Source organism: Salvelinus alpinus, chromosome 8 (genome assembly GCF_045679555.1).
Source record: "Salvelinus alpinus chromosome 8, SLU_Salpinus.1, whole genome shotgun sequence".
In the NCBI taxonomy this organism is placed as follows: domain Eukaryota; kingdom Metazoa; phylum Chordata; class Actinopteri; order Salmoniformes; family Salmonidae; genus Salvelinus; species Salvelinus alpinus.
The window spans coordinates 79,399,131-79,423,900 of NC_092093.1; the positions used below are offsets into that span (position 1 = coordinate 79,399,131).

Sequence of the window (24,770 nt, forward strand, 5' to 3'; positions counted from 1 at the left end):
CAGGCCCTTAAAAGCAGGCCTTATGAAATATGAATTGGCTTTATGAATACAATTAAATGTCAATATATCCATTTAGAACTTCACTTGTTAAAGGCAACAGGAAAGAATATTAATTAGTCCAACAAGCATTTCTCTGGCACTAGCAAACAGATTTATGGGTGGTACTGGTAACTTTAAAATGCACTCGAAAGGCACCCTGGGAAATATGCAAAATAGGCTTAAAACCCTACAGCAGGGCTATTAAATTCTGGTTCTGGAAACATTTCTGTTTTTTGATTTTTGTATGATACTTCAAAGAACTATCCATAAAATGGTTCCCCTATGGCGTCGCTCTCAATAACCTTATTTGGTTCCAACTTGCACCTTTAAATTTAAGAGTGTAAGATAACCCTTACTCTGTGGATCTTCAGAAAAAAAGTTGACACTCCGTTTCACATATATCCACTCATATGGAATTCAGGACTTTATTGAGCAATAAAAAATATACACCAGGGAAAATATTTTCCTTTTTCCGTTAATCCTTAATATTTTTCCATCCACGAAATCTTATTAAGTTCTTCTGCATATTAGACCCATGATCCAAAAGGAAAACTGAAAAAAGGGGCAGTCAGTTATTCAACAGTAAAAGTAGATCAGCTGGAATGAGTTCAAAAGCATTTCTGTTTCATTGTTTTAAAATTATTTGAGGAGGAGGATTGAGAGAGAGAGAGGTTTAGTTTAACAGACGTTGTGACAGACGTTGAGAGTCTAGGTCGCCACTGTCACTGCAACCGCTACATCCAATTCTGCCACATCCATATCCTCCCCGTAGAGTTCTGCCAGTTTCTGAAATTCGGGCCCCCAGTCATCCAGGTAGTTATAATCCTGTTCTGAGTGTGTTCCTGGGGAGTCCAGAGAGCTGATGGAGCCTGTGGGCGACCCTTGACCCTCGTAGGCATAGGTCTGGAGGGAGTCATAGGGAGGCCCACCAGTGTCCATGTCTGCCTCCACCAGTCTCTGTTTAATAAACTTCTGCACATTCACCTGGTCCAGCTCTGGGGGACTGTGGCAGCCCTGCGCCGGCCCGCCATATTGTCGGGCCACCTCCGGCCGGACGTCCCGTCGGAACTTGAGCTCTTCAGCGGCAGCGGGGTTCCGCAGGGCAATAATGTCGAAAGCCTCAGTGTCCTCTTCGCCGCCGCCCTCGTCGTCGTAGGTTACCACGTTCTCACGCACGTCCTCCTCTGAGATAATGAGGGGCTCCTTCTTGCTCCGCCGCAGGGTGATGAACAGAACCACGATCACTGGAGGAAGACAAGGACAGATGCTGTGTCAACAACAACAACAATTAAATAAACAATGCCATCAAAAAAACAGTGAACAGAATCACAATCGCTGTAAGAAGAGAGAAATTAACAGAGATATCTTGTCAATAACAACAACAAAATGGTGATGAACAGAGCCACGATCGCTGCAGAAGAGAGTGACAAGCAGAGACATCATGTCAACAGCAACAACAATAATGGAAACAACATCAACAAAATGGTGGTTTTACAATGCCACTCCAGAGAGTGATGAACAGAACGCTGATCGATAGAATTAGAAAATGAGACATGTAGAGAAGCCATGTCAACAACAACAATAATGACTGTAATGGAAACATCAACAAAACGGTTGGTTTAACAATACCCCATCATTATTGTAGCAGTTGCATTTCAGTATGATGTCCAAGCCTGGTCGCATGCTAATTCCATGCTCTGCATGTGGTGTTGGTATGTAATTTATTACGTCATAAGAAATGTGCATGTTTTGGGTCGTAAACAGCTGACAAAATGAAAGCTCTGGCTGTGTCCCAAATGGCATTCTACTTCCTATATAGTTTACTACTTTTGTTAAGGACCCATTCTTTATTTTTGCACATTACATATTTTAATGTGTTATGAAATTGGCATCGTGAAATCATTGTCAAAACCACAAGAGATACTGGTGTATGTAGGTCTAGAGTATTTATGTATTGATCATATCAAAGCTTGGCTCTCTCCCTCCCAGGCTTTTGGGAAGGTGGAGAATGAGCTTGTCGTAGCAGATATAAGCAATGTCCCCACGCTCTCTGGCAGCTTTCATAGTTGGGATAAGTTCTTTACGCCTCTGGCGCACAGCTGCAGAGAAGTCCTCGTTGAGGAAGATGTTGGTTCCTCTCAACTTCTTGGCTCTCTCCAGAACAGCCATATCTTGTCCTTGAACCTTATGAATTTGACTACTAGAGGCCTGGGTCTGTCACCTGGGCTGGTTACAGGTTTTCCAAATCTGTGGGCGCACTCCACCTCAATCTTCCTATGATCCATCTGCAGCTTTTCGGTGATCATTTTTCTCACCTTCTCTTCAGACTCCTTCCAGGTCTCATGAGGAGACTCTGGTATGCCATCCACAACAATGTTATTCCTCCTGGATTGCCACTTTACATTGTCTGTTTCCCCAGTTTTCTAATAATGATTCATAGACAGTGGTGGGAAAAGTACCCAATTGTCGTACTTGAGTAAAAGTAAAGATACATTAATAGAAAATGACTCAAGTAAAAGTCACCCGGTAAAATATTACTTGAGTAAAAGTCTAAAAGTATTTGGTTTTAAATATACTTAAATATCAAAAGTAAATGTAAAACATTCCTTATATTAAGCAAACCAGACGGCACCATTTTCACGTTTATCTTAATTTACAGATAGCCAGGGGCACACTCCAACACACAGATATAATGTACAAACAAAACATTTGTGTTTAGTGTGTCCAAAGGATCAGAGGCAACAGAGATGACCAGGGATGTTCTCTTGATAACTGTGTGATTTGGACCACTTTCCTGTCTTGCTAAGCATTCAAAATGTAATTGTCACAACTTCCACCAAAGGTAGTTCCTCTCCCTGTTCGGGCGGCGCTCGGCGGTCGGCATCGCCGGCCTACTAGCCATCACCGATCCTTTTTTCCTTTTCTGTTAGTTTTGTCTTTTGGTTCTTTCACACCTGGTTTTATTTGCCTTAATTTCTGTGTGTATAATTACCTCTGTTACCTGCCTAGGTTTGTGCGGGATTATTGGTATGACGTTGCTCGTTAAGGTTGTGCCTGTTTTGTTTTCACGGATTTATACTGAGTGTTTATAAATTTAGGAGCGTTGTGTTTTTCCTCCTTTCATGAGTAACGGGTTTCTCTGTTGTCGAGGGCGTTTATTTTTGGTATTGTACCTTACCTGTATGTTTATGGACTTGCCCATTAAAATACGTATCTCGGACATCTCTGCTCTCCTGCACCTGACTCCTTCACCTACCTCTAAACGCAATCGTGTCACAGTAATGAGTACTTTTGGTGTCAGGGAAAATGTATAGAGTAAATAGTACATTATTTTCTTAAGAAATGTAGTTAAGTAAAAATAAAAGTTGCCAAAATTATAAATAGTAAAGTACAGATACCTCAAATAACTACTTAAGTAGATACTTTAAAGTATTTTTACTTAAGTACTTTACACCACTGTTCACAGACAGTGCTGATGACATCTCGCGTGGACTTAGTTTGTTGTCACCTTGCTGCAAGTCTCTTTCAGGACATCCACCTCTCCCTGGGAGAACTGCAAACTGTTCTTAAGGTCTCTTAAGGTTAGTTGATTTCACCATTATTTGGAAAAAGCTCTTGAAGCCATTTTCCTGTTTCTGTAACAATTGCTTGTAGGCATATTTTTATCGATTTAAAAGATCCTGCACCTGTGATAGCAAAACACTGTCATCTCTATTACTCCAAACTTTCTTAACTTTGGGCGGCATGATGGTGGCAACGTAGGCTAACACTGGTACTCGACGGAATTCCATCCAGCACAGCTCGCAGGGCCGATGGAAACAGCAACAAATAGCAGGGATTTAAACAGCCACAAGCCCGGGACTATCCCATCCACAAGGGCGAACGGTATTGCGGGATGTGTTCAAACTGTCAAGGAAACCTGTCTAGCTTGATAGCTAGAAGCTAGGCTAGCTGTTTTGCCAAATAGCAGCTCTTCAGACTTTACGGTTTGGCAGTGTGCCGGGACAGACAGTAGCGGTCCCAGCAACTGAGGATAACCACGTTGCAGGATCCACATTAAACAGGTAGGCTATTAAACAACATTTTCTCGTTCCGCGTTCAGCCCTGGGCCCGCATCCACAAAGTGTCATCAGACTAGAAAATTTGTTGTAAGTGCTGAGAATTTTGACATTTCACTCCTATTCTTATGGGTAAAAATAAAAGTGATGCATGAATCCTCTTTAGTTATAAGAGTCACACCAAGTCAACAGATATTTAAGAGACCTCATGAGCTGTCCTAACCAGTTTAGAGTTACCAGAAGGTATTTTGATATTTGCAGCAAATCAGTGGTTCCTGCGCCGCATGCAATTGCTTTGGAGTTGGTAAAATTATCAATCTATATGATCAATGCATAAATAATCTAAACCTGCAACAGCATCTCTTGCGCAGTATCTCTGAAGCTACACATGCTATAGTGCCTCGTCATGATTGGTTATTCCCCAGTTTGCAACAATGTCAATGAGAGTCATCACCATCTTTCCTTTGCGGTACCTCAAACTGTCATGATTACCAGCTGAGAAACTTTTATGAATTGATTTTACTCCTAGCTCAGAGTTTGTCTGGGCAGTGTCTTAAACCTCTTGACACTACAGGGGGTGCTGTTTCAACTTGGACATTTATCGTTCCCAAATTAAACTGCCTCGTACTCAATTCTTGCTCGTACAATATGCATATTATTATTACTATTGGATAGAAAACAATCTCTAGTTTCTAAAACCGTTTGAATTATGTCTGTGGGTGAACCAGAACTCTTTCTGCAGCGAAATCCATGACAGGAACTGCGAAGGTCTGAAAACGAGGCTCTGTTCTCAGATCAGTTTAAAGCTCTGTATGTGTCCTATGGGTCGACATGAACTGCACCCGCCTTCCCCTGGATGTCAGTAACCAATGAGAAGTGGAATGGAGTGTCTACGTAGTTCTCAGAGCTTATAAAAGGCCAAGGAACGAAGTGCGCTCTCTTTTCGTCGTTCGTCATTGCGCAAAGCAAGACCTCAAGATGGCACTTTGAAACGCTCAGTTATCGCCCTTAGCTATATCCGTCTGTAATTTAATTCGATATAGGTGTTAGAAACATCATAACGAAGTTATTTTAAACCGAGTTATATCAGTTTATGCGAGTATATTGCTATTTTCGGAATTTCCTTAGTATTGCGTTTTGGGGATTTGGGAATGTTGTGGCCACATAGCTATTGTTAGCTGCTAATTCTGAAGTTGAAGACGACGTTTTACAACCAAGCAACGATTATTTTGGACAAAGGACACCTTGCCCAAGATTCTGATGGAAGCTCGTACAAAAGTAAGAACTATTTATGATGTTATTCCGTATTTATGTGGAAAAATGTAAACGCATTTGTCCGCCGTTATTGCGGCACTAGTCTGGCTGTAACGCACACTGTATGTCTAGTAACGTTAATTTTAAAAATCTAACTCAGCGGTTGCATTAATAACTAATGCATCTTTCATTTGCTGTCCAACCTGTATTTTTTTGTCAATCTAATCGATAAATAATCGTAAACATAGGTGCCTTTCCAAGATGGCGCCGGCCAGAATGCATGACCTGTTGCCACTCATCACATTGTATAACCACGATTTGTGCTGCTAAATATGCACATTTTCGAACAAAACCTATATGCATTGTGTAATATGATGTTACAGGACTGTCATCTGACAAAGTATATCAAGGTTAGTCAAAAATTATATATCTTTTGTTGTATTGTTACGATCGCTAACCTGTGCTGCTGGTAAATTGCTTGTGTTTCTGGCTATTGTGCTAAGCTAATATAATGCTATATTGTGTTTTCGCTGTAAAACACTTAAAAAATCTGACATATTGGCTGGATTCACAAGATGTTGGGCTTTCATTTGCTGTACGCTGTGTATTTTTCAGAAATGTTTTAAGATGAGTAATTAGGTATTTGACGTTGGTCTCTGTAATTATTCTGGCAGCTTCGGCACTATTTCAGATTGCAGCTGCAATGTAGAACTGTGATTTATACCTGAAATATGCACATTTTTCTAAAAAAACATATGCTATACAATAAATATGTTATCAGACTGTCATCTTATGAAGTTGTTTCTTGGTTAGTGGCTATTTATATCTTTATTTGGTCGAATTAGTGATGGCTACTGATGGAGTAAAAAACTGGTGGAGTAAAAAAAGTGGTGTCTTTTGCTAACGTGGTTAGCTAATAGATTTACATATTGTGTCTTCCCTGTAAAACATTTTAAAAATCAGAAATGATGGCTGGATTCACAAGATGTGTATCTTTCATCTGGTGTCTTGGACTTGTGATTTAATGATATTTAGATGCTAGTATTTACTTGTGACGCTATGCTAGGCTATGCTAGTCAGCTTTTTTACTGTGGGGGGTGCTCCCGGATCCGGGTTTGGGAGGAATTAGAGGTTAACATCATACTCTAAACTGGGATTTATTTTGCCTTAAATCAGGTTAACAGGATTCCTAAGACCCTTTCTGAGATGCTTTGTGGAAACTGGCACAGGTCTCTCATCCGTTCTAGCAAGACGCATGCAGTAGTACACACCACCACAATCAGTCACTTGCCTGCCACTCCACGAACCCAAAGGCTCTTTTAAGAGCCACCTAATAAATTTAAATAAGTGTGTGTGTGTGTGTGTGTGCCTGTCAAACTATAAATGAGAAAATGTAGAGCCCTAGGTGGTAACGCTAACCATTACGCTACAAACCCAGTCGTAAACATGTTAACTTGACAGTCTATTTAAATGGACAGTCTGGTGATGATAGGAAGCATTTGTTCCAAAACGTTTTTGTTCATTCACTCAGTGCTGATTGTACGCTTGTTTATCTTGCTTGGTTAAAAGACAACCATCTTAAACAGTTGATTTGTTGAAAACAGACAAATTTGATCATGTAGCTCAGTGGTTCCCACCCTTTTTCGGTTAGTGTAACACTAACTGAATTTAAGACTGCCCGGAGTACCCCTGAAGTACCCCCTCATGTGCATTTACACCAGTAAGTCTATGGTCTCATGAGTCTTCTCAAGTACCCCCTTGTGGTTAGGCCAAGTACCAAATATTAAGTTCTGCTTTTCTGATGTATCAAATACTTATGTCATGCAATAAATTCAAATTAATTACTTAAAAATCATACAATGTGATTTTCTGGATTTTAGTTTCAGATTCCGTCTCTCACAGTTGAAGTGTACCTATGATAAAAATGACAGACCTCTACATGCTTTGTAAGTAGGAAAACCTGCAAAATCGGCAGTGTATCAAATACTTGTTCTCCCCACTGTATATAAATAAGGTATTTCTGTATTTTTTTTGTTGTTGCAAGAATGTCTAAAAACCTTTTTCTGTTTTGTCATTATGGGGTGTTGTGCGTAGATTGATGAGGGAATGTTTTAATTTAATCCATTTTAGAATAATGTAACGTAACAAAATGTGTAAAAGGTCAAGGGGTCTGAATACACTCCGAATGCAATGTATTATATATGCCGACCAACGCTAAGGGAATCGCTGGCATCCTAAATAGTTTTTGTAAATTTTTTGAATTAATTGAATGTATTTTCACCTGGAAAAATTAGGCTACAGCAGTGACAACATTTTTTCATCATGTCAATGTATTATTACATTGACATGTAGATGATCAGAATGAATGGTGTGTGCATGTGATCAGCTACATGTGCAGAGACCGTGGCATGAGTGAGGAGAGGTTGTAGATATAATGGGTTATCGTAAACTATGGAGCTAGACAGGATTATCTAGGTTTATGCTTTGGCGTCATCTACGGGCTGAATGTTACGTGGATGGACCAATTATCAATCTCTTTCCAAAACGTGTTTACATTTGTATAAACTTCAAGTATTACTGACTAGAAACCCCCCTAAAATGTTTTCAAATCTGGCAAGCTGTTTTAGCTTTCGCCTTACGGCTAGGCTAGGCAGTAGGCTTGTATTTGAGTTGATCATCTTTGAGGTGAATACACTATTTGCTTTGTAATTTGTTAAAAACAGTGAAACGACTTTTCTAGTCATGTGCTTCAGTTTTTGTATACAATCACATCGAACATTGTAACAAGCACATCTGAGATTTGTAATAAACTCAAAAGTGAACAAACTAAGTTGGTCTTATTCGGGCAATGGGTGCAGCCATCTTTGACTTTGTTTATTTGCATCTTAATGAAAGTGAACGGTATTCTGGGATTAGTCCATTTCTGCTTGTCAAACATAAACAAACATGGCTGCCATCATAAATAATTGTTGTACTGTGTGTGTGTGTGTGTGTGTGTGTGTGTGTGTGTGTGTGTGTGTGTGTGTGTGTGTGTGTGTGTGTGTGTGTGTGTGTGTGTGTGTGTGTGTGTGTGTGTGTGTGTGTGTGTGTGTGTGTGTGTGTGTGTGTGTGTGTGTGTGTGTGTGATACCTTCACTGACTCAACAGTACCCACCATCTTTTCCATCCAACTTCAAAAATCTCACTCCCACTGGACCAAACTTATCTTTATCATAACCATGTCCATCAATGTAAGGCTTGGGTTCCGAGCTCCTCACAACAATTTCTACCCCTTCCATTTCACCTCCAGAACTCAAACTGGTGTCCGGCTCACTCTGTTTGAATTTAACACCAATCTTTCTCGACAAACCCTCTCCCTTGTTATTACTAGCTTCAACAGTTTCAAACCCATCCTCTGCATCCCTCAGTCTTTTGAACCTCCTCTCTTTTTCCCTCCCAATTACCCAATTACCCAACTCCTGAAAATATTCAACTTTTCCAAGCTGAAATCTCTTTTTAGCCTCCTCGAGAGACATGCTAAGCACTGTACTCCAATGTTGAAACGTTCTTCTCAACAGTCATTGGCACAAGACATTTGTTTTTCACTAGGATGCTCAATCACTGATAATCTGTTCATAATCAGGGACATGCCTGTCAAGGCTTTCAAATGGACATTTTTAAATTGTTTCCTTGGACCAGGAGAAAGCCTTAGATTGGACGGACCATGGATATATATTCAATGTGTTGTCTTGTTTGGTTGTGGGGACAATTTTGTGGCCTGGGTTAAAGTGTTGTATGCTGGGGCTTCATGTATGGTCAAGGTCGGGTGAGGGCTCAGTAGGCCAGTCCGGGTAGGGCAGGGCATTCACCAGGGATGCCCTGTGTCGGGGCCGCTGTACACTCTTGTTATTCAGTCCTTTCTGTGCCTGTTACTCAGGAGACTACAGGGAGTGTGTGAGCCAGGCACAGGGTTGGCGACAGGCATAGCAGTGTCAGCATATACTGATGATGTCTCAGTGTTGGTTAAGGATGAGCAGGAAATAGTTTGAGGGTGTACGAGGGGGCAAGAGTGAGGGGGCATGGAGGGACAGGGCACCTCCGCAGCTTCGAAGGGGGTTGCAGTGGGCTGTGAGGGTCTCAAGATGCTTGGGGTGTCTGGGCTCAGGGGGGTGGGTTAGGAAGAACTGGGAAGGAGCAAGCAGTGCTGTCAAGGTTGACGAAGTGGAGGTGGCTCCTGTCCAAGTGTCATACAGAGGGAGGGTGCTCATCATCAACAACTTGGCAGCATCCTCCCTATGGCATAAATTGGCCGTTCTCAATGCTCCCGATGGTCTGCTTGCGGAGCTGCAGCGCAAGTTAGTGGATTTTTGTCTAGTCGGGGCATTACTGGCTGGTTCTGTACCTGGAGAGGGGACAAGGCCTGGTGGACCTGGAGAGCAGGGTGGAAGGGATCCGACTCAAAGCTGCAGAGAAGGTACTCTACCATACTGTGCTCTGTTGAGAAGGTACTCTACCAGCATGTGCTGGACCTTTGAGGTCCACCCTTTCAGCCAACCTGCACAGATGTATAATGGCAGCAAGAGACTAGCAGACCTACGGCTGCGGAAACCCCCCCAAGAGTTGGCACAGCAGGCGGAACTGACGGGGGCATCAGATCCCGTGTTATTATTCAAATGTATGGTCTCTGCGTGTCTTAGGTTTAAGTTCGAGATTTACAAAATGATCAACAGTGTGGAGATGTCTCCAGAGGTATGGGGGCTCAGGGGGGCTGTCTGTATAGCTGGAGAGGAGGGGCTGGATGTACGGTTGTAATGTGGTGCTGAAGGGTGTATTGTAATGTTGTGTACTGTGTAATGTGATTGTGTGGAGGTTATGGTGTCACACGATGCGTTTTTTTGGGGGGGGGGATGGGTGTTTGTGGTGTTTTTAGTATAATGAGGATGGCTCATTAAAGTAAGACCTTCATTCAGTCAATCTCTCTCTTGGCATGAAACAGCTTTGTATCACACTAACACTCCCTTCCCCACCTTATCTCAATATAACTGCACCAAACGATAAGTCCTGTGTTTAGGTATCTAGAACTCACTCACTCACTCACTCACTCACTCACTCACTCACTCACTCACTCACTCACTCACTCACTCACTCACTCACTCACTCACTCACTCACTCACTCACTCACTCACTCACTCTGCAGTCTCTCACTCATGTGTTTGCTTCAAACCGTAATGATGGCATTTAGTTGCTGGGTGCCTCAGTCTCTGACAGAGCCGTGGTGAGACTGATATGAATATTCATCACCTTCACGCACCGATGTCCACAGACAATCAAGGGAGATGGGGTGAGTGGGTGATGGAGGATTCTGTTCATTATACACAGTCTCTTCATTGTCCTACCGCTGTTCTGTTTGCTCTGGAGAGGCACTTTGTTGGTATTTGGCAGTGGGGGCAGTGCCGTTTCCACTTTGCTGAAATTCATATGAATTCTGTGGCACATGAATTCTCTGTGATCTCTGGTTATAAAGCATTTATTATACAACACATTGATTTAACCCAAATAGTGTGTTTATCCTGACTCTATGGAAATAGAAAGCATCAGAAAATCTCTGGACAGGTCTAACACAGCTCTATCCCCCTTCTGTGCCACGCTCTCTAAAGTCTCGTATCCCTTCCTTTACCTCCTTCTATTCTCCTCTTAGTCAATTTTTCTTCTCTCATCCATCTCCCCATCTGGCCCAATCTCACTAACTCTCTGTTATCCACTTCTACATTATCCTGACCTTGTCCCTATCCTCCCTCTTTCTAAAACCCACTTGTGTCCTTCCTTACCCTTCCATTCATCTCTCTCCCTATCTCCTCCTCTACCCTTGGTCTGTCATCCCTCCTTCTGTGAGGTCTCCACTCCTCCTCCTGCTGCTCTCCTCCTTACACTTCACCATGTCTCCAGGCGTTTTTAACGCCCATACCCTTCAACCACCTTGCCCCTCAGACAATATGCCCCCGGGGTGTTCCATAAACGTGCCCTAAAGTGTGATGCCATCCAGGCCTGCACCCATACCCTCCATCATCCCCACCAATATGTGCCTAAGGTGTGAGGCCCGCCATGCGGGCCATAACCTCCTCCATACCCTTAGGCTTGATGTTACCCAGGCAACACCTACCCAGCAAGATGACGATGCACAGCAGGATGGCGATCAGGGCCCCCGTGCTGAGGCCTGCCGAGGAGAGGAGGCCCCTCTCATCCTGGCACGTCTGCACCCTCCCGTTCCACTGACATGGGCACACCTGCAGGGTCAGTGTGCTGGTGCCGCTCAGTGCCGGCTCCCCACCATCCCACACCACGATGGGCAGCTCATACAACTCCTGGACCAGTCGGCTGAACCGCCTCCGGCGCGCAATGATACTGGCCGTGTTGTCTGGTACGAGAGAGAGACAGAGAGAGAGAGACAGAGACAGAGAGAGAGAGCAGAGAGAGAGAGAGAGAGAGAGAGAAAATGCACTCATTAGGACAAATTAGAGGAGAGGACTCATTCAGGACGACTAGCTACCCAGGCCGCACTTCCCATTAGGTGGGATTCTGTCCAGAGTGCTCCATTCTAACCCACTTCCACAGATGGATTTTTAATGGAGATAGCGAGCAAATGTACTTTCACTTTGAAATAGAAAATTCCACAAGTCTAACGATATACACATACATACTTCTTGTCTCTCTCAAGCTGGAAAATGTCTCTTTCTCTGTGTCTGTTAACTCTGTTTGTTGTTTACTTTTTGTTCCTGTTATAGTTCATATCCGAGTCATTACAATAAACCACGAAATAAGCAGTTCACCTTGAAAATCCATGAGGCCACTCTACTAATAAAGTTGAGACAGGAAGGAAAGAGAAATGAAAGAAAGATTGAAAAAGGGAAATAAAAGGAGATATTCTAGTGGAAGTTGTGAGAGGCACTGGCTCCTCTCTCTTCACTGTGAAAACACTTCCTCCATAAAGATGTCACTGTAGTATAAAGTAGTAGCTACCAAACTAGTGTTCCTAGACCTCCACCACCTCACACTCTAATCTCTACTCCATCTATGGAATAATTATAATGATTGACAACACGTACTTCAAGCTTTATTAACTCAGACTCGCCGTATCACATTATCAGCAAGACAGGAGGGAGAGAGAGAGAGAGAGAGAGAGAGAGAGAGAGAGAGAGAGAGAGAGAGAGAGAGAGAGAGAGAGAGAGAGAGAGAGAGAGAGAGAGAGAGAGAGAGAGAGAGAGAGAGAGAGAGAGAGAGAGAGAGAGAGAGAGAGAGAGAGAGAGAGAGAGAGAGAGAGAGAGAGAGAGAGAGAGAGAGAGAGAGAGAGAGAGCTGTAAGATAAAGAAAAGAAAGAGAGAGTGATGTTTGGTATTCACGATCATAGCTTGCATTTCAGAAGCCCAGATCCATGCTATTATAGACTACATGAGAGCCTGCTGGTGTGCAGGGACAAATAAAAGGGTTCTATGTGGCACCTAAAAAGCTTCCCCCGAAGGGAAAAATGACATAATGTCTATTGGTTCTAATCTTTTAACAATCTGTATCATACAGTGGAGTAGGAGGAAATTCAGGCAGCTGGCAAAAGAGAATATGAGATTTTAAAAATTGTTTATTGCAATATAAGTACACTGATTGATTAATTAATCAATTACTTGATCTTATGCGACACAAAGATAAATAACATATCTAAAGTAATCCAATCTGTTAGGTGGATTTATTGCACCTATTACTGAAAGGGTTGTTCCAGTTTAGATGCTTTAGGTAGTCCCATTAAATAATCCTTTTCACCCTGGTAGTCATTCTGAATGCAGATTTTGGGATTCACTCTGGCTGGATTCCAATGGGAATGAACATCCTTTTGTCAACATAATGTCACTTGATGCTATTTTTGCTTTAGCTTACGCTGGTCACAAGTGACCGAAACACAGCGAAGGCTGGTCACCAGTGAAAACATAACGATCTGCCAGCATAACCAGCTAGACCAGGCCTGGGTAAAGGCCGGCCCGGGGGCCGTATGCGGCCCGCGACCTGATTCAATACGGCCTGCGGAATCAAGTTTTGCAAATTTAAAAGAAAAAATGTGGATTTCCCTCAACTGCAAGATAAAGAATGGTTGGCTGATTTTGCCTTCACTGTGGACATCAATGGCCCTCAAGAATTAAGTGAATTCCAAACTACAAGGGAAGGGTCTTTTTTCACATCAGATGTACAGCCTTGTCAAAGCCGTCAAGGGAAAATGACTCCTCCTGACCCGTCAAGTAGAAGCCAACAATCTCACCTACCTTCTTACACTACTAGTCTGTTCCCTATCAGATGACCAGCGGGAGAAATATACATCGCTGCTGCGTGCTTTGAACGGTGAGTTTTCTCGTCGTTTTGAGGATTTCAAAGTGTTAGAAAATTACATGCTGTTGGTTTCCTCTCTTTTCACCTTCAATATGGATAGCGCTCCCACTGACCTGCAACTTGAGCTTATCGATCTTCAGTCTGATGCAGTGATTGGAGAACTATTCAAAACACTGTCACTGATGAGGTTCTATGCATCTCTCGATGAACAAAACTTTCCAAAGATTAGGATTTATGCTCAGAAGATGTTTGTACTGTTTGGTTCAACATATGTATGTGAACAGACATTTTCAGTGATGAAATATAACAAGTCAAGGCACAGATCATCTCTTACTGACTCACCTCTCAGCAATCCTGTGCATAGCGACGTCAGAAACTACACCTGACTTTACTGCTCTAGTCAATACCCATCAGAGACTTCACTCCTCACACTGATTGAGTAGTTTAAATGTAATGTTGAGCTCTCTCTCTTTCTTGTGTTTTTGTGCATACCTGTTAACAACTTCTACTTGGTCACCATCCCGGATCCGGGAGCATCCTCATCAGTAAAAAAGATGACTAGCATAGCCTAGCATAGCGCCACAAGTAAATACTAGCATATAAATATCATGAAATCACAAGTCCAAGACACCAAATGAAAGATACACATCTTGTGAATCCAGCCATCATTTCCAATTTTTAAAATGTTTTACAGCGAAAACACAATATGTATTTCTATTAGCTAACCACAATAGCAAAAGACTCAACCGCATATTTTCACCATTTTTTTACCGCATAGGTAGCTATTACAAAACCGACCAAATAGAGATATAATTAGTCACTAACCAAGAAACAACTTCATCAGAGGACAGTCTTATAACATGTTATACAATAAATCTATGTTTTGTTCGAAAATGTGCATATTTGAGGTATAAATCATAGTTTTACATTGCAGCTACCATAAAAAATATCACCAAAGCAGCCGGAATAATTACAGAGAGCAACGTGAAATACCTAAATACTCATCATAAAACATTTATGAAAAATACATGGTGTACAGCAAATGAAAGATAAACATCTTGTGAATCCAGCCAATATTTCAGATTTTTTAAGTGTTTTACAGCGAAAACACAATATAGCATTATATTAGCTTACCACAATAGCCAACCACACAACCGCATTCATTCACCGCAAAGGTAGCGATCGCAAAAAAACAGCAAAAGATATAAAATTATTCACTAACCTTGACAAACTTCACCAGATGACAGTCCTATAACATCATGTTACACAATACATATATGTTTTGCTCGAAAATGTGCATATTTAGCGGTACAAATCGTGGTTTTACAATGTGAATACGTAGCCAAACTGCACAGAATTATCCGGAGATATTTTGGACAGTCACCTAATCTAATCAAAGAACTCATCATAAACTTTACAAAAAAATACATGTTGTACAGCAAATTAAAGATACACTAGTTCTTAATGTAATCGCCGTGTTAGATTTTAAAAAATAACTTTAGTACGACATACAGCTTACGTTATAGCGAGACAGCGCCTGCAATGAGGGCGGAAAATAGAACTAAACATTTTCCACAGAAATACGAAATAACATCATAAATGGTTCCTACTTTTGCTGAGCTTCCATCAGAATCTTGTACAAGGAGTCCTTTGTCCAGAATAAATCGTTGTTTGGTTTTAGAATGTCCTCTTCGCCTGTCGAATTAGCAACCTTAGCTAGCCAAGTGGCGCGAAGATGTCCATCTTCACCAAACGCAGAGAACGGAAAACGCCAAAACTCCCGATAAACGTTCAATAATCTGATAAAACTATATTGAAAAAACATACTTTACGATGATATTATCACATGTATCAAATAAAATCAAAGCCGGAGTTATTAGACGTCTATACCGAACGCTTTTCAGAAGCCAATGTCGATGTCCTTCCCGCGCCTTGCTGGACAAAGGAAATTGGGGTCACGTCATTCCAAGAGCTCTTGCTCGACCTCAGATCAAGCTAGACACCCCATTCCACCTCCCACTGCCTGTTGACATCTAGTGGAAGGCGTATGAAGTGCATGTATATCCATAGATTTCAAGCAAATGAATAGGAAGGCCCTGGAACAGAGCCTCGATTTCAGATTTTTCACTTCCTGACAGGAAGTTTGCTGCAAAATGAGTTCTGTTTTACTCACAGATATAATTCAAACGGTTTTAGAAACTTGAGAGTGTTTTCTATCCAATAGTAATAATAATATGCATATTGTACGAGCAAGAATAGAGTACGAGGCAGTTTAATTTGGGCACGATTTTTTACAATGTGAAAATAGCGCCCCCCTATTGACAAAAGGTTTAACAAGAGTTCTGTCCGTGGTGCTGAATGCACAATGTACTTTTCCCTCCTTGTAGTTCATTGAATGTTTAATAATGAAAATACCTACCAAAAGGAAAACATGGATGTGGTCTATTTCTGTGCATGTTAAAACAGTACATGAAGTAGTATATCTGGACGTGATTTACAGTAGATATATCTGTCAACACAGTAATACACATGATGTATAATCCTGTAATATGATTCTGGCCCGCGATGGCAAAAATATAATCTAATGTGGCCCTCCATGGAAAATAATAGACCAGGCCTGAGCTAGACCACGCTGTTCAGACCAGTTTGACCAGCTAGACCATACTGGTCTGCACCATAACCAGATAGATCATGCTGGTCAGACCAGCTTGGTTGTCTTACCAGAGGCGACTGTTCTATCCTACTGATACAGTGTATAACCTGCCAGCTGTATGTTATTCATGTCATCGTTCAGCCACGACTCGTGAAACACAGTCGTGGCTGAACAGTTTTTAATGTCCCTGTAATAAAAACACAGTCGTGGCTGTATTACAGTTTTTAATGTCCCGTTGGTAGGATATACGTGCTTGTAGTTCGTCCACTTTATTATCCAGCGATTGTACATTGGCCAATAGTACGCTTGGCAAAGGCAGATTAGCCACTCGTCGCCGGATCCTCACAAGGCACCCCGATCTCCTTCCGCGAAACCTCTGTCTCTTTCTGCTGCAAATGACGGGGATGAGGGCCTTTTCGGGTGTCTGGAGTAAATCCCTCTCGTCCGACTCATTAAAGAAAAAGGATTCGTCCAGTTCGAGGTGAGTAATCGCTGTTCTGATATCCAGAAGCTCTTTTCGATCATAAGAGACGGTAGCAGCAACATTATGTGCAAAATAAATGACAAACAATGCGAAAAAACTATCAAAATAGCACGGTTGGTTAAGAGCCCATTAAACATCAGCCATCCCCACTGGCGTAATTTTGACCAAAGCCAATATTCCCGCGTTAGTGGAGACCGCATTCATGGTGAAAGCTGCAGATGTCCGCTCAATAGGAAATTACCCTTCTTCAAAGATACAGATTGAATAGAAACCTAAGTATTTCAATGTCTAGCTGGCTCAGATAATATGTTATGCCATGTTACGTCACTGGATGTGTTGTAATGCATGTTATAATACATTTCATCAAATGCCTGCCTCATGCAAATAGATGCTTTTTAATGTCGGCTTTTTCATATCAATGTCTTAGTGTCTTACCCAAGTTAGCAAAGCAAGCACATTTTGGAGTTAAGAATTATCGTGAACACTGGATTCTTATAGTACTCTTTGGCACAAATACTCCAAAAGCTAAACCAGACGATCGTGTCTCAAATGTTAGATAGAAATAGAGCACCAACGGTAAAATGTTGTATGAATGATGCATAAGCTAATTAAAATTCCCAAATATGAATGGCTTGACAGCGTTGCTTTCTACCGAGCTGGTTAGCTTGGAATAACAAAAGGTCCTCTGTATGAAAGGCCTTCACAAATCTATTGATCTATTCAAATAACTGGGTCGTTTAGAAAACATAGCCTTCTAGATAATTCACAGTAAAGAAAAGCAAATGTCACCGCAGTGATGTGGCACAGAAAACTCAGATCATAGAGGGATGTAATGTTGAGTAATTGTAAATCTCCATCGGGAAAGGCAATGTCTGTTCATCTTTTTTTTATGTAGATAATGTACCAAAATGTGGGATACGCTGCACTACTTAACCAGCATTATTTGAGACGAGCCCCAGATTCCACAACTCACGATTGCATTGTGTGCATCAGCTGTTGTCGTACATACCTCTTTCCCATAGACATTGTTAATGAAACACTGCAACATAAATTACGCCATGGCTTTTTGATTTGAAAGAATGAAATAATAACTACTCATTCTGAGAAGAACAGAGAATAGCACACGATGGAATTCAGGTTTTATAATAGCTTTAGAGATTCAGCAAAGGTGGGGTTGCAAGCAGACAGGAGAAAAGGGCCTCTGAAGTATCCATAATGCTTTAAAGGCTGTTTTAAAACGCAGAAATGGGCAGTCAGCTGAAACCAGAGACGACATAACCCCCTTAACAATAGCACCATTCAGAACATATCACTTAGCCAGTGTGTTTTCTTTAACCTAGCTTTTATGGCTAAAAGTGTAAAAGTGTTTGCAGCAGCAATAACTCAATGATAGGGCATAGGATTTGTCCCAAATGGCACTCTATTCCTTCCCTAAATGGCACTCTAATCCTTATATAGTGCCCAATGGGCCCTGGTCAAAAGTAGTGCACTATAAAGTGAACCGGGTGCCATTTGGGATGCAAACCCAAGATGTTGTGTCTATGAGGACCATTTTGAACATAACAGGGAGAATGGGGGTGGAGAGAGGGATGAGGTGTTGGGGGAGAAGGGGTTGTCTGTCTGAGGGTGTGTGTGAGGGATTTTCTTAAATTTCACGACAACAGATAGGAAGTATTAGGCGCTGGCAGACAGACATCCACTCCCAACCTCTGTAGTAGTGCAAGAGCCTGCTGTAAGAGGCAAGAGCTTACTCTACACGGGGGGGGAAAGGATCCTTAAAAGGGTTCTTCCTCAGCTCTTAAGGTTCCTTGGAGAACTCTTGCCCGATAAAGAACCTTTGAGTTAATTGTGGGTTTCTTGACGTGGCATCTACGGTTATTCTGAACTCTGAAAGGTTCTTGAAATATATGGAAGCCTGCAGATACTATATGTCCCTTTCATAGCACACAGCAAATTAGCCCGTGTTAACTAGTGTATATTTTTGTGTAACTTTTCTTGTGTTGACTCAAGAGTAAAATTAAAACCATAAAGAGTTAAATTAACACTCAGTGGCGTAACATACCCCGTGTTGGTGTTAATAACCAGCATTGAACCAAAACCATGCACATCATGGTCATATTTCCCAGCATGATCTATTGCAGGTTGATTTTTTTGAATTGTTTGTTTCAATATCTGTGTTTTTGCATGTACATTGATTGGTTCATTAATATTGTTCTACTCAAATATAAATAACATACATTTTTCTAAACTATTCCAATATGTTACCTGAATTTATTGCACCCGTTACCAAAATAGTTGTTCCAGTTAAACATTTTAATATAGTCTCATATGTAAGTCTTTCTGAAATAATTCTGAATGCAGTTTGCAGGTGAATATTTCCAAATGTTGGATATCCCCACTCAGGCTAGATTCTATAAGGAGTTAAACATCACTTTTCGATCAAGCAAAATGTGACTTTTAGGCCTGATGTGGCATGTACTGAGTTTCAGGCCACTATATTAGCATAAAACTAGGACGTCAAAAGAAGGCCTTACGAAATATGTATTGTCTTAAATCATACATTTGAATGATATTCACTTAGGAACTGACTCAGTGAAAACCATGAATGCAACAACAATGTCTCTGTCACTAGCAAATACAGTCATGGCTGGTACTGGAAACTCACATGCAAATAACCCTGGAAAATATGCAACTAAACCCTACAGCAGGGCTATTCAATTCCGATCCTGGAGAGCCAAAACATTCCTTGTCTGGGATTTTTCTATGGTTCTTCAAAGAACCATCACATTTATGGTTCGCCAGAGACCCTAAAATGGTTCCCATATGGCATCGCTCTCAAGAACCTTATTTGGTTCCAACTTGCACCTTTATTTTTAAGAGTGTATCAAATACAGTACAGAGTCAACAGTACGTGCAGGGTGGGTTCTATGACTCACACTGACTAGCTGCTAACACTGTGGGTACAGTACAGACTAAAAATAACCTTGGTAATAGATTGTGACATGAGACCCCTTTTGAAACCCGAAGAAAATATATCTTAATTCAAATAAAATAAAATGCTATTTGCCACATGCTATGTAAACTATAGGTGTAAACGAACAGTGAAATGCTTACTTTAGGCTATTTTTACAGCAATGCAGTTCAAGATAAAAACACAAAAAAATGAAATAGTGACATTTCAGTACGACTAAACAAGAAACATGCTTTGTTAATGGATAAAAAGAAGTAAAAGGGTAAAATGGCCACGTGAAGAGACAGAGAGTCTCTATTGCAGACGTCTCTATTGCAGACGAATGGGAATAGGAACTATTGATGAGTTTTTGAGGAAGGAACTCACACTAACAGAAAGTGAATCCAAGACAGTACTCCTAATTACGGTGGAACCGTTCATCAAGGGTTACAGGAAGAACCCTTCAACGATAAAAGGGTTATCGGTAGAACTGTTCATAGAGTGATCAGGTAATCAAATGGCTACCAGGACTATTTGCATTGTCCCGCCCCCCAAACCCCTCTTTTACGCTGCTGCTACTCTCTGTTTATCATATATGCATAGTCACTTTAACTATACATGCATGTACATACTACCTCAATTAGCCCGACTAACCGGTTTATCATATATGCATAGTCACTTTAACCATACCTACATGTACATACTACCTCAATTAACCTGACTAACCGGTGCCTGTACAGTGCCTTGCAAAAGTACTCACCCCCTTGGTGTTTTTCCTATTTTGTTGCATACAACCTGTAATTTAAATTTATTTTTATTTGGACATCATGTAATGGACATACACAAAATATTCCAAATTGGTGAAGTGAAATAAAAAAAATGACTTGTTTCAAAAATGAAAAAAAAAAAAATTACGGAAAAGTGGTGTGTGCATATGTGAATACTTTCGCAAGGCACTGTATATAGCCTCGCTACTGTTATAGCCTTGCTACTGTATATGGCCTCACTACTGTTATTTTTCAATGTCTTTTTCTGTTGTTTTTTATTTCTTTACTAATCTATTGTTCACCTAATACCTATTCTTTACTTAAGAATTGCATTGTTGGGTAGAACCCTAATTTTTATAAGAGTGTATTAGTATAATTTAATCAAATCAAGCCACAATCGACAAAGGTAAGATATAGGCACATTTGATAAATCCTGAGAAATTCTTCAGAGATAGGTACACACAAGTCACAGACTATCTAAAATTGGAAGAAGCATGATGTCAAGTTGGACAGACAATTCAAGGGCAAACTCAGTTGCATGCACACTATTGTGCATCATTTTTTAGTTCACACATAAACACATTTCGACCACTGTTTTCAATTATGTGCAACTGCAGCCTGCAATTTGGAGCATTCCTGCACGTGAGCATTCCCTCGAGCATCCCATTGGTTCCTACATGAACGCCCCCCTTCCCCCACGAGCATCCCATTGGTTCCTACACGAATAAGAATATGTACATATAAATATATGGATGAGCGATGGCCGTGCGGCATAGGCAAGATGCAGTAGATGGTATAGAATACAGTATATACAAATGAGATGAGTAATTTAGGATATGTAGACATCATTAAAGTGGCATTGTTTAAAGTGATTAGTGATACCTATATTAAATCCATTTGTTAAATGTATTAAAGTGGCCAGAGATTTGAGTCTGTAAGTTGGCAGCAGCCACACTATGTTAGTGATGGCTGTTTAACAGTCTGATGGCCTTGAGATAGAAGCTGTTTTTCAGTCTCTCGGTCCCAGCTTTGATGCACCTGTACTGACCTCGCCTTCTGGATAATAACGGGGTGAACAGGCAATGGCTCGGGTGGTTGTTGTCCTTGATGATCTTTTTGGCCTTCCTGTGACATCGGGTGGTGTAGGTGTCCTGGAGGGCAGGTAGTTTGCCCCCGGTGATGCGTTGTGCAGACCGCACCACCATCTGGAGAGCCTTGCAGTTGTGGGTGGAGCAGTTGCCGTACCAGGCGGTGATACAGCCCAACAGGATGCTCTTGATTGTGCATCTGTAAAAGTTTGTGAGTGTTTTAGGTGACAAGCCAACTGTCTTCAGCCTCCTGAGGTTGAAGAGGTGCTGTTGCGCCTTCTTCACCACGCTCTCTGTGTGGGTGGAACATTTCAGTTTGTCCGTGATTTGTACTTTGAGGAACTTAAAACTTTCCATCTTCTCCACTACTGTCCTGTCGATGTGGATGGGGGGATGCTCCCTCTGCTTTTCCCTGAAGTCCACAATCATCTCCTTTGTTTCGTTGACGTTGAGTGAGTGGTTATTTTCCTGACACCACACTCTGAGGGCCCTCACCTCCTCCCTGTAGGCAAACTCGTCGTTGCTGGTAATCAAGCCTACCACTGTAGTGTCGTCTGCAAACTTGATGATTGAGTTGGAGGCGTCCTTGGCCACGCAGTCATGGGTGAACAGGGAGTACAGGAGAGGGCTGAGAAGGCAATCTTGTGGGGCCCCTGTGTTGAGGATCAGCAGGATGGAGATGTTTTTTCCTACTCTCACCACCTGGGGGCGGCCCGTCAGAAAGTCCAGGACCCGGTTGCACAGGGCGGGGTCGAGACCAAGGGTCTCGAGCTTAATGACAAATTTGGAGGGTACTATGGTGTTAAATGCAGAGCTGTATTCAATGGACAGCATTCTTACATAGGTATTCCTCTTGTTCAGATGGGTTAGGGCAGTGTGCAGTGTGATGGCAATTGCGTCGTCTGTGGACCCATTGTGGCGGTAAACAAATTGGAGTCGGTCTAGGGTATCAGGTAGGATGGAGAGGATATGATTCTTGACTAGTCTCTCAAAGCACTTCATGGTGACCGAAGTGAGTGCTACGTGGTGATAGTCATTTAGTTCAGTTACCTTAGCCACCATTGTTCCTGTTCCCAAGAAAGCTATCTTGAAGCATGTGGGCACAGCAGACTGGGATAGGGATTGATTGAATATGTCCGTGAACACACCAGCCAGCTGTCTGCGCATGCTCTGAGGACGCGGCTAAGAATGCCGTCTGGGCCGGCAGCCTTGCGAGGGTTAACACTTTCAAACATTTTACTCACGTTGGCCACGGTGAAGGAGAACCCACAGGCTTTGGTGGCGGGCTGTGTCAGTAGCGGGCTGTGTCACACTGTATTGTCCTCAAAACGATCAAAGTTGTTTAATTTGTCTGGGAGCAACACGTCGATGTCCGCTACGGGGCAGGTTTTCTTTTTGTAATCCGTGATTGACTGTAGACCCTGCCACATGCGTCTCGTGTTTGAGCCGTTGAATTGCGACTCTACTTTGTCTCTATACTGACGCTTTGCCTGTTTGACTGCCTTGCGGAGGGAGTAGCTACACTGTTTGTATTCTGTCATGTTTCCAGTCGCCTTGCCATGATTAAAAGCGGTGGTTGGCGCTTTCAGTTTTGCACGAATGCTGCCATCAATCCATGGTTTCTGGTTAGGGAAGGTTTTAATAGTCACCGTGGGTACAACATCACCGATGCACTTTTAAATAAACTCACTCACCGAATTAGCGTATACGTCAATGTTATCGTCTGAGGCTTCCCAGAACACATTCCAGTCCACGTGATCGAAGAAATCTTGAAGCGTGGAATCCGATTTGTCAGACCAGCGCTGGATAGACCTGAGCATGGGCGTTTCCTGTTATAGTTTCTGTCTATAGGCTGGGAGCAACAACATTGAGTCATGGTCAGATTTGCCAAAGGGGGAGGGCTTTGTATGCATCAAGGAAGTTGAGCAGCAATGGTCCAGAATGCTACCAGCTTGTGTCGCGCCTTCGATATGCTGATCGAATTTAGGAAGCCTTGTTCTCAGATTAGCTTTGTCCAGTTTACAGAGTCCAGTGAAGTTCTTTCAGGGCCGTCGAGGTATCTACTTGGGGGTGGATATACACGGCTGTGACTATAATCGAAGATAACTCTCTTGGTAGATAATGCTTTCGGCATTTGAGTGTAAGGAATTATAGGTCAGGTGAACAAAAGTGCTAGAGTTCCTAGTGTTAGCAAACTGGCTATCTTACAAGTTAGGGACACAATGTGCTAGCTAGAGCTAGCACACGGTGTTGCTCCTGCCTGCTGTGTACCAGCCTAGCTAAGCTAGCACACAGAGTCCTTTGCTACCGCCTGACAAACACCTGCCCTCGCCGTCGGGAAACAGTGCACAACAGGCGGGGATGAAGGACACTGTCTAACTGTGTACAGCTAACTAACGACAGTCGTTGATGCCACCCCCTTCTTCTGTGGGGTTTATCGGCGGCTGGCATCCAACTTTATTGTGCATTAACGCCACCTACTGTACTGGAGCGCCCCGCCTTCTGCTTGTCCTAACTTAAAAATTGACCAATAGAAAATGAATAGGGGTTCCTGCAGATGCAGGAATGCCCACATAAAGGAACGCCCTGAATTGCAGGCCGTAATTGCACCCGTGTCACTTTTTTTTACCTCAACACTAAACACTCCAGACCAGTCAGTACTTTTGGTTGTTGACCTAACCACCTCCATGGAAGGTATAGGTTGAGAGGAAGTGAAGAGGGTCTGCCAGTGCCACTTGGATAAACACGGTAAATCCAGTCTCTGGGCTGGGTTTATAAAGGGAAGGTGGACAGAGGAGGCTGATTGTACAGAGCTAAGGTAAGGTCTGCATCCTAAATGGCACCCTATTCCCTTTATGGCGAACTACTCTGATCCAGGCCCATGGGGCTTTGGTTAACAGTAGTGCACTTTATAGTAGAATAGGGTGCCATCTGGGACACATTCCTCGTCTCTGGTCTGTATTGGTGGTGTGGACCTAAGGTACTATAAAGGCTCAACAGCCTTATCTCCTATTATCGCATTGATTTTCTTTAGCTTTTTTCCCCTTCCTCTTTCTTCCTCGGGGATCCATCCAGAGATCTGTGAACTCTCATCTCCCAGGGCTACCTACCTATGGGGTCTATCGTCCGCAG

The 24,770-nt window shown here is 42.2% G+C and overlaps 1 protein-coding gene across 2 annotated transcripts in view; it reads right to left on the reverse strand.

Moving 5' to 3' along the window:
• Window positions 1-450: 450 nt before the first annotated feature.
• Window positions 451-24,770, reverse strand: part of LOC139583760 (cadherin-18-like) — a 379,939-nt gene continuing 355,619 nt past the window's right edge. For both annotated transcript variants that reach the window (XM_071415200.1, XM_071415199.1), the window contains 2 exons: window positions 11,490-11,744; window positions 451-1,283 (listed from right to left, as the gene is read on the reverse strand). In XM_071415200.1, the coding sequence (XP_071271301.1) occupies window positions 748-1,283; window positions 11,490-11,744 (791 nt within the window). In that variant the 3' untranslated portion in view covers window positions 451-747. The remainder of the gene's footprint in view (window positions 1,284-11,489; window positions 11,745-24,770) is intronic.